We start from the raw sequence: 10075 nt of genomic DNA on the forward strand, positions 1-10075 counted from the left end.
TTAAGCTGTACACTTGTTGGCCGCTTTACATTCACTATCCAGTCCAACTCATCTTTTTCCAATCTTTTAAATTAAAATTTAAGTTTTAAAAGAAAAAGAAAGTAAAGAAATTCATACATTTTACATGCAAAATGGGTGTTTCTCAATTCTAAGAACACAGAGTACGGACTTGCGTTCTTATGAAGACCAGTCATGACAAGCTGCCTTGGAAGAACAAACTCGGAAGGACAGGAGGACAAAGAACGCACCTATTGAGAGCTTTGAGATGTGCTGTGATCTTCCTGTTATGCAGTTAACCATCACAGCACATTTAAATCCAGTGAGAGAACTACTGGCATTATCACACCAGTGACGGCATTAATATCATCACCCCAGCGAGGTTTTGCAGCACTAGGGACACGTTAAAAGAATAAAGTCTGTCATTTTCTCCATGTGTCTATTACTATTAAAATTATGCCTCCCCCAAAAAACAAAAACGAATGTTGACGAAGTACAAGGACTCTCATGATCCAACGGACTTTCACAAGCTTACAGCAGGAAACTCTTGAGGAATAAAAACTTAAACGATAAATGTCCTTTGTCTGCCACTGTAGTACTGAGTTCTTGCCCGCAAGTCACCATCCAATGCATCCTTGAAATCAAGGACACATCTGGGTAATTTCCTGCATCGTACACTTGCGTTCTTGAGGATTGGAATCGAACTTCGGCAGTGGATGATGACGTAGAATGAGTCCACGAGAACGTAAGAACACAAAAGAATGCACACTGAGAAACAGCCAATGTCTACAAAACAAACTTCCAGCATTTAAAGGGATAGTTCACCCAAAAATGAAAATTCTCTCATCATTTACTCACCCTCATGCCATCCCAGATGTGTATGACTTTTTCTTCTGTAGAAGATTTTTTTTTAGAAGAATATTTCAGCTCTGTGGGTCCATACAATGCAAGTGAATGGTGACCAAAACTTTGAAGCTTTAAAGATCACATAAAGGCAGCATAAAAGTAATCCATACGATTATCCATACGATCCATTCAGTTTTGGGTGAGAACAGAACAAAATGTAACTCCTTTTTCACTATAAATCTTGACGTCAGCAGTCTCCTTGACGATCATGATTTAAAGCTTGATTACACTTCTTAGCGCCATCTAGAGCTTTGTGCATGCGTCAAGCACTAGGAAGTGTAATCGAGCTTGAAATCATGATTGTGCCTAGAGACTGCAATGCCAAGATGTACAGTGAAAAAAAAAAAAAAAAAGAAGTTAAATGTTTGGTTTGTTCTCACACAAAACTGATTGGATCGCTTCAGAAGTCGTATGGATTACTTTTATGCTGCCTTTGTGATTTTTGGAGCTTCAAAGTTTTGCCACCATTCATTTGCATTGTATGAGCCTACAGAGCTGAGATATTCTTCTAAAAATCTTAATTTGTGTTCTGCAGAAGAAACAAATTCATACACATTTGGAATGGCATTTGAGTGAGTAAATGATGAAAGAATTTTCATTTTTAGGTGAACTATTATAAAACTATAAAATACTTTAAATCTTTTGACTGGAAGTTTTTGCCACTTAACAATCAGAGTTCACTCATTAAACATATTGATTAAATCCTCTAGTTTTTACCTGGCTGCTGTGGATAGCCTTGGGATCCAAGTGGTTGTTGGAGTCCACCTCCACCCAGAGAGGTGCCCGGTCCAGATGGGCCAGACATTCCCATTGGTGGAGCTGGCAAAGAACCAACTGAGGCCAGTGGTGGAGGAGATCCCAGTGAGGGTGGCTGTTGTCCTGGTGGTGACAGCGGAGGATGTCCCATCGCTGGTGGCGGAGATGTTTGAAATGGCAGTGGTGCTGAGCTGGAGGGGGACTGAGGTGCTTGCATGGGCCTTTGGCCTGAAAAACATGGTGCACAGACATTAACTGGCCCAGTTAAAACGATGACATGAACTAGGTTGGGGTCAAATGACAAGTTAGAGATTAACTACTTTGAATTTACAGTACTTAAAAAAGCATCTGATTTACCATATCCTGCAATATTCATAGAACTCATTTGATTGGTCAGCTGTTGAGTTGGAGGTGGGGCTTGTGCCATGCTGTTATAAGCACTCTGAGGTGGTTGCCCATATGGAGACATGGAAGGAGCTGATGCAACAGGAGGGGGAGTGAAACTGATGGGAGAAGAAAAAAAAAAAAAAAAAAAAGAGTAAATAAGCTTCCAGAGATATAAGCAGGTAGGTATTATGTTAAAAAATATAATTTAAGGTGAAGTGTGAAATTTTTTCCATATCCTTTCTCCTATCCCAGCTTAATATGCAGAGACAACTATTAGTAAGTGTTTGCAAAAAGTGCTAACTCTGTGGCTGTGGTGCTTTCAAAATATTGCAGTTTGTTTAAGCATCACAACCAGCCTGACATAGCAACATTGGTTCAACTAATGGCTTGAGTTTGGGGTGGGACCGTCTATTTAACTCACCAATGGAATGTTTGGGAAACCTGTTTGAAAACAGTGACTATTTCTGCAATTCCATTTGGTGATGCTTGTGGTGCAGAAATTACACACTTCGCCTTTAAATATTGGTGCATCATATAGAACTAGAATTTACCCATGGGCATGGGCCCCATTCTGATGAATGTTAGCTCCATAATGGCTGGACACTGGTGGTTGGGGCATCCCAGATGGAGAAGAGGCAGGTGGTTTGAGCATACCTGAAAAAACAGCATTAATTCAAATGTATCATGCGAGAAAGACAACCATATTAAATAAACTAAAGTTTATGCAACTACGAAATCATGAGGTATGTTATAACAGCTAAAACTATAAAGAAGAGTAGCAGTTTTTCTAGTGGGTTGTCTCTGTCTATTTATATTCATCTAAGCTGGGGCTGTGTTTATAAAATCTTTTCTTCTCAAGAGTACTCCTATATTATAAGGACAAGATAAGACTTGTTGGTAGTATAACTGAACACTAAAAAAAAAAAACGAAGAAGCTTAATTTTACCTGTTGGAAGGGCAGAATAAGCCTGTGGCAGAGATCCATAGACCCCATAATGGGACTGAGGTGGGGGGTTCCCAAAACCAGTAGAGCATCCCCCCATTCCAGCCTGGGCCTGGGAGTATGGAGGGGTAGCAACATAACCCTGCTGACTCATCCTACTGTTATGATTCTTTCATTCCAAACCAGAGAAAAAAAATGGTGACCTGGAATTAACAAAATTAGCTGAATTAGAACCTACTTTGCATGATCTTTGCATCAAACGTAACTAATTTCTGTAGGTTTTAGGCTAAAACAGGAGGAGACATTAAAGTAATAGTTCACCCAAAAATGAAAATTCTCTCATCATTTACTCATCCTCAAGCCATCCCAGATGTGCATGACTTTCTTTCATCTGCACAACCCAAAGATTTTTAGAAAAATATCTCAGCTCTGTAGGTCCATATAATGCAAGTAAATGGTGACCAAAACTTTGAAGCTCCTAAAAGCACATAAAGGCAGCATAAAAATAATCCATATGACTCCAGTGGTTTAATCCATGTCTTCTGAAGCAATCCAATTGGTTTTGGGGGAGAACAGACCAAAATTTAACTCCTTTTTCACTGTTCATCTTGCCATTGCAGTCTCAAGGCAGTAGGCACAATCATGATTTTAAGCTTGATTACACTTCCTAGTGTTTGATGCATATGCAGAGCGCTAGATGGCACTAGGGAGTGTAATCGAGCTTGAAATCATGATCGCCAAGGAGACTGCTGATGTCAAGATTTATAGTGAAAAATAAGTTATATTTTGGTCTGTTTTCATCCAAAATCGATTGGATCACTTCTGAAGACATGGGTTAAACCACTGGAGTCATATGGAACATTTTACGCTGCCTTTATGTGCTTTTTGGAGCTTTAACGTTTTGGTTACCATTCACCTGCATTGCATAGACCAACAGACTTGAGATATTCTTCTAAAAATCTTTGGGTTCTGCAGATGAAAAAAAGTCATACACGTCTGGGATGGCATGAATTTGAGTAAATTATGAGAGAAAACTTATTTTTGGATGAATTATTCCTATTACTTTCAGCTATAAAACCATGAAACTTCAACATATATCCCTGTTGCATTCAACCCAATACTGAGGTTGCTCTTGCTAAGTGGATAAAACTAAGTCAGAAACAATTTGAAGTCAAATGGACTGAGTTTACGGATATACTTACCTCAATCCTAAATATGTGTGATCAGGACCTTTGGCAGTAGACTGTTTAGAGATAAGAGGTGACTACGATAACGCAATCTCCCTGTGTTAAGTTGCATACAATCCTAGTTTTACTTTTGTATTACACCTTTAAATAAGCCGAGCACTTAATGTAAAATATTTATCGCTTGCTATGGTTGGCATTCAAGTGTCTTTGGAAATAATAATAATTATGGGCATCGTAATGGGGAGGACAAAAAAACCCTATCTGAATCATAAACTAATTTTTCTTCCTACAAGTGCTAAAAGCATAGGCAATTCCCATTAACATATGTAACACAGCAGAGCTTCAAGTCAACTCCAGCAAAAGAAATACTCAGTGGCACTATAGTATAAACAAAGATCTGTGTTTTATACAATTTTTGAGAGGTTCCTTTCAGTTGTTTTCCAAATGAAATGTAAAAATCTTCTGATCTGAACAAGATCTGTGTCTTAATATCATGTTTATCAAGAGTGGCCTGTAAAGATGTCTTATTCATCATGTCATCACTTCTCCAGAAAAGGCCTTTGCTAGATAAACGCTCAAGTTAAGATCATGCAATGTGTCTCTTTTATATCATTTATCACGATGCATACTATTCAGAATAGTATGCGTCAATGCTGTAGGCATATAGTGAATGTGAATGAACAGTATCAGTCAGTACCGCTAGCCTTGAACTGCCACGTCAAAGACCGTTATGACGGAGACCCGTAATGTATTTCAATGCTCTATTCAGCTGACTTTGCTTAATAAAGTCCACCTGAATGCAATCCAGCACTTGCAATGAACAGGGCCGATACACCGACAAGGAACCGCGTAGACCAGCTGTCACTCTATTATTAAAAAGTACGAAATAATTTCTGCTGGAGACAGAAACTGACAGATCGCGCAAGCTTTACATTTGTCATAAAATTGCAATGAATAGCGCTTTCAGACTATAGTGAAAATGCCAATCTGTCGTTCGTTTGCTTGTTAGTACATTACAAACTCATATGTGCTTACCTCAAAGACAGTGATGATCTGGAGCGTCCTTTCCACCTCTGATGTTGAATTGCGTGCCGAAAGTGCCACGTCAAACTCCAGCAAAGCGCCGGTGTCGCTGCGTGCACAGCGTCATACAGCAGCTGCCTCTGCGCATGCGTGCAGTGCTGGGACCCTCTACACGTCAGCAAGGATTGTGAAGTGCGTACTGTGTAGCAAAGCCCCATCCTGTTCATCATTTGGCCTTTAAATGGAAGAAATACATCATTTTCTGAGATATCATAAACGTATTAGCTACTCCTTATACAAAGAGCTGGAACAAAATGGCATGGTATCATTCAAGAGACCAGCTCTAGAGTGAAATTAATATAAACCTTATGGAAAAGTCTGAAATAGCAGATGGCAACATGTGTCAACACTAACATTAGAGAAATAAAGAAGATTAAATGGATTGACAGAGGTAATGGAAATCAAGTGCATGCCAAATATATTTGTATATAGTGTAAATAGCAGAAAAAAAGGCATCTTCTTTATATTGAAATAAATTTAAATACTACAGCTCTAGAAAAAAATTAAGAGACCACTGCAAAATTATCAGTTTCTCTGTATTTACTATTTATAGGTATGTGTTTGAGTAAAATGAACATTTTTGTTTTATTCTATAAAGTACTGACAACATTTCTCCCAAATTTCAAATAAAAATATTGTCATTTAGAGCATTTATTTGCAGAAAATGACAACTGGTCAAAATAACAAAACAATATGCCATGTTTTCAGACCTCGAATAATGCAAAGAAAACAAGTTCATATTCATTTTTAAACAAAACAATACTAATGTTTTAACTTAGGATGACTTCAGAAATCAATATTTGGTGGAATAACCCTGATTTTCAATTACAGCTTACATGCCTGGTGCAAAAATTCAAGCAGCTCGGCTTTGTTTGATGGCTTGTGGCCAACCATCTTCCTCTTGATCACATTCCAGAGGTTTTCAATGGGGTTCAGGTCTGGAGCATGACAGGGTCTTGATCCGGTGGTCCTCCATCCACACCTTGATTGACCTGGCTGTGTGGCATGGAGCATTGTCCTGCTGGAAAAACCAATGCTCAGAGTTGGGGAACATTTTCAGAGCAGATGGAATGAAGTTTTCTTCCAGGATAACCTTGTACGTGGCTTGATTCATGCGCCCTTCATAAAGATGAATCTGCCCGATTCCAGCCTTGCTGAAGCACCCCAAAATCATCACTGATCCTCCACCAAATTTCACAGTGGGTGCGAGACACTGTGCTTGAAGTCCTCTCTAGGTCTCCGTCTAACCATTAGGAACCATGAAGGATGCATGAATCAGAGCAGAGCTGCTTGAATTTTTGCACTAGGAGTGGCATAAAGTCACCCAATATCAATGTGAAAGACTTGTAGAGAGCATGCCAAGACACATGAAAGCTGTGATTGAAAATCAGGGTTATTCCACCAAATATTGATTTCTGAACTCTTCTTAAGTTAAAACATAAGTATTGTGTTGTTTAAAAATTAATATGAACTTGTTTTCTTTGCATTATTCGATGTTTGAAATCACTGCATCTTTTTTGTTATTTTGACCAGCTGCCATTTTCTGCAGATAAATGCTCTAAATGACAATATTTTTAATTGGAATTTGGGAGAAATGTTGTCCGTACTTTATAGAATAAAACAAAAATGTTCATTTTACTCAAACACATACCTATAAATAGTAAATCCAACGCAAATTTGTGTTTTTGCAGTGGTCTCTTAATTTTTTCCAGAGCTGTATTTTCACCTCAAATTAAATGCTAACACAGTATGCATTGGAGACATCACCGCAGTGTGTTTATTATGTTCATTTAGAGTACCACAGACACACTGACCCTAACCCTAACCTTCCCTTACAAAAATTAACCATGGTTTTATTACAGTAAATACAGTATCACAATGGTACTTTGTATAAAAACCATAGTAACAAAAACATTAAACATGGTTACTATACTGTATTAACACCATATTAATATAGTAACACCACTGTTAACTGCATTAAAACTATTACTTCTGCAAAAAATAAATAAATAAATAAATAAAATATTACTATACCAAAACCATGTTCAAATTTACCTGGTTTAAACCTTTCTCTCAGCTCCCTGACCGTCACCGTGATCAAATCACTGGGAGGCAATCCACCTTTAAATTATTATTATTTTTATTATTATTATTATTATTATTATAGATCCGCCCTCCCTCTCATCATCGTCGCCCCGCCTCTGAGGGCCGTCCTTCAGCCAGGCTCACGACGGGAGTGGGCAGGAGAGAGAACAGGCGCATAATTAATAAGCTGCGTTTGGGCAGCGGGATGGAATGAGGCACACCCGATTGTGTGTTTAGCCTCATCACTGCTGCCAATAAACGTAGAGTGCGCCTCTTCTCAGGGAGCCGGCTTCTATCTCCTTGTGTGCACACACTGGTGGCCTCAGATCCAGGAGCAGCTGACAATCTGTGCTACTACCAGCAGTAAAAACAGTGATGTGTAAAGCTAAAACATGGATAGCACAAGTCGAGAGGCATGGGAGAACCTGTCAATATGTAGTACAACAGCATGAAAAGTGTTAAAAACCTAGGTAGCAGTTCAGCAAGTAAAGACACTGACTACCACCCTTGGAGTTCGCGAGTTTAAATCCAGGGTGTGCTGAGTGACTCCAGCTAGGTCTTCTAAGCAACCAAATTGGATCGGTTGCTAGGGAGGGTAGAGTCACATGGGGTAACCTCCTCGTGGTCGCTATAATGTGTGGATCTCGCTCTCGGGGGGGTGCATGGTGAGTTGTGCGTGGATGCCGCAGAGAATAGCATGAAGCCTCCACACGCGCTAGTTCTCAGCAAGCCACGTGATAAGATGCGCGGATTGACGGTCTCAGACACGGAGGCAACTGAGATTTATCCTCCGCCACCCAGATTGAGGCGAGTCACTACGCCACCACGAGGACTTAGAGCACATTGGGAATTGGGCGTGCCAAATTGGGGAGAAAAGGGGAGAAAATCCAAAAAAAAAAAACCTAGGTAGCACATCTTGTCAGGCAGATAATACCTGCGACGCCGTGGGATTGAAGCATACGCCGCGGCCGACTCGTAGTTTGCCCTGGGAAGACAGGCCGCCGAGGAAGCCGATGCCCCATGCACCATGGACTAATGAGGGAAGTGCGTGCATCTGTCTCTTGCTCACCCCGCCACAGTAATATTAAAGGAAATATTAAGAGTGGAGACAGGAAACGGTGGGAAAAAGTGAGACAAAAAGAGGGAATCGAACCCACGTCGTCCACATGGAAAAAAACCTACATCCACACCATCTTTTCTCTCTTTCCACCATACTATTTAAGTGCAAACAGCTGTGCTGTGTGGCAGGTGCTATTTACGCCTTGTGCAAAAAGCCACTCCAAATATATTTTCCTGTTCTTCAGAATATTGAATTTGACATTACATACACTACAAAGAACATTTGTTTTATTTTTTTGTTATAAAACTTAAGATAACATAGGCCATATATTTATACAGGCCAATTCCAAAGGAAGCAAAACAACATTTCCAAGAGACTGAGGTCTGTCTTGGATCGATATCCATCTTGGCTTTCATATACAAACTTTCTGTTTTGTGTCTCTATGGTTCTCTCATTTTGTACTTTAAAGGAATATTTTGGGTTCAGAACAAGTTAAGCTCAATCAACAGCATATGTGGCATAATGTTGATTACCACAAAAAATAGTCATCCCTTTTCTTTATAGGAAAAAATCAAGGTTACAGTGAGCCACACAATGGAAGAGCTGGCCAATTTTTGGAGGATTTTAAGGCAGAAATGTGAAGCTTTTGAAGCACTTGCATTCATTCTTCTGTTAAAACTTGTGTATTTTTGAACTGCAAAGTTGTTTTAAATCTTTTTTTTTTTTCTTCTTCTTCTTCATTATGAAAGTACTTGTTGGCATGATTGTGTTTACTAACAATATTGCCAAAGCATTAATAAACAAAACTGATAGTGACAAGAGAAAAAGAAAAGGAAAAGAGAATGGTAATAAACAGTAAAAATAACATATAAGTCTAAAAATAGAATTAAAATAAGGTGCCAAAAAATAGAACAAAAACTATATAACAATTTACACTACACAACATAAGATAGAATAAACATTTAACAAGACATCATGAACATAATGGAAATTAATACTGCAACAGATGTACATTAATGCATCTTGACTGCAGTGATTGGTTTCTGGGGGTGTGCAGCTCAAAAATGAATTTTGCTGCAACTGATCAGTAACTGCCCACACCCATAAGGAAGACATGATGCATAATTAGAATTGAGAGGACCAAATCATAGTGAACTAATTCTGGTCCTCTGTCTCAAATATGACACTGGAATGCCAGATTAATTCTAGTGAATCGGATCGTTTGGACGGTTCATGTACAGTAAATGAACAGATTCAAAACGTTACTGCTGGACTAATTACAAAAACATATCTGCTTTTAATATTAAAATGTGATCAGCTATTATATAGCTGAAACACAAAACAATACATCCTGTACATGAAACAGCAAAAACGGAAAAGGTAACATACAAAAATATAAAGCATTGTTTTTGCCCAAAAAAGCTTAATATGAGCCATGCCTAAATTTTTCCATAACCTACTTGTGCTGTTGTTAACTTTCAGTTCTTCGCATTTACATCCCTAATAATATAACGTTTGCTTGAGCACCTTAAACTTTGTAATACTGAAGTACTTAAGAGTCTGAACAAGGAATCTCCCACTTCAGGGAGGTGATTTTCTGACCGTTGTTTGAACACTGCAGTGGTTAGAGCTGTTTGGGAAGATTTCTGAACAATGACGCCAAAAAGAGGG

The 10075-nt window shown here is 38.9% G+C and overlaps 1 protein-coding gene across 3 annotated transcripts in view; it reads right to left on the reverse strand.

Annotated features, from left to right (window-relative positions):
* LOC127444268 (protein transport protein Sec24D-like) overlaps positions 1-5313 on the reverse strand; it is a 33216-nt gene extending 27903 nt beyond the window's left edge. For all 3 annotated transcript variants that reach the window (XM_051705472.1, XM_051704669.1, XM_051703913.1), the window contains exons 1-5: positions 5212-5313; positions 2993-3192; positions 2598-2700; positions 2017-2162; positions 1621-1887 (exon numbers count right to left, since the gene is read on the reverse strand). In XM_051705472.1, coding sequence (XP_051561432.1) covers positions 1621-1887; positions 2017-2162; positions 2598-2700; positions 2993-3143 — 667 coding nt within the window. In that variant the 5' untranslated portion in view covers positions 3144-3192; positions 5212-5313. The remainder of the gene's footprint in view (positions 1-1620; positions 1888-2016; positions 2163-2597; positions 2701-2992; positions 3193-5211) is intronic.
* Between the last annotated feature and the right edge of the window lie 4762 nt (positions 5314-10075).

This window comes from Myxocyprinus asiaticus, chromosome 1 (assembly GCF_019703515.2).
Source record: "Myxocyprinus asiaticus isolate MX2 ecotype Aquarium Trade chromosome 1, UBuf_Myxa_2, whole genome shotgun sequence".
Taxonomy (NCBI): domain Eukaryota; kingdom Metazoa; phylum Chordata; class Actinopteri; order Cypriniformes; family Catostomidae; genus Myxocyprinus; species Myxocyprinus asiaticus.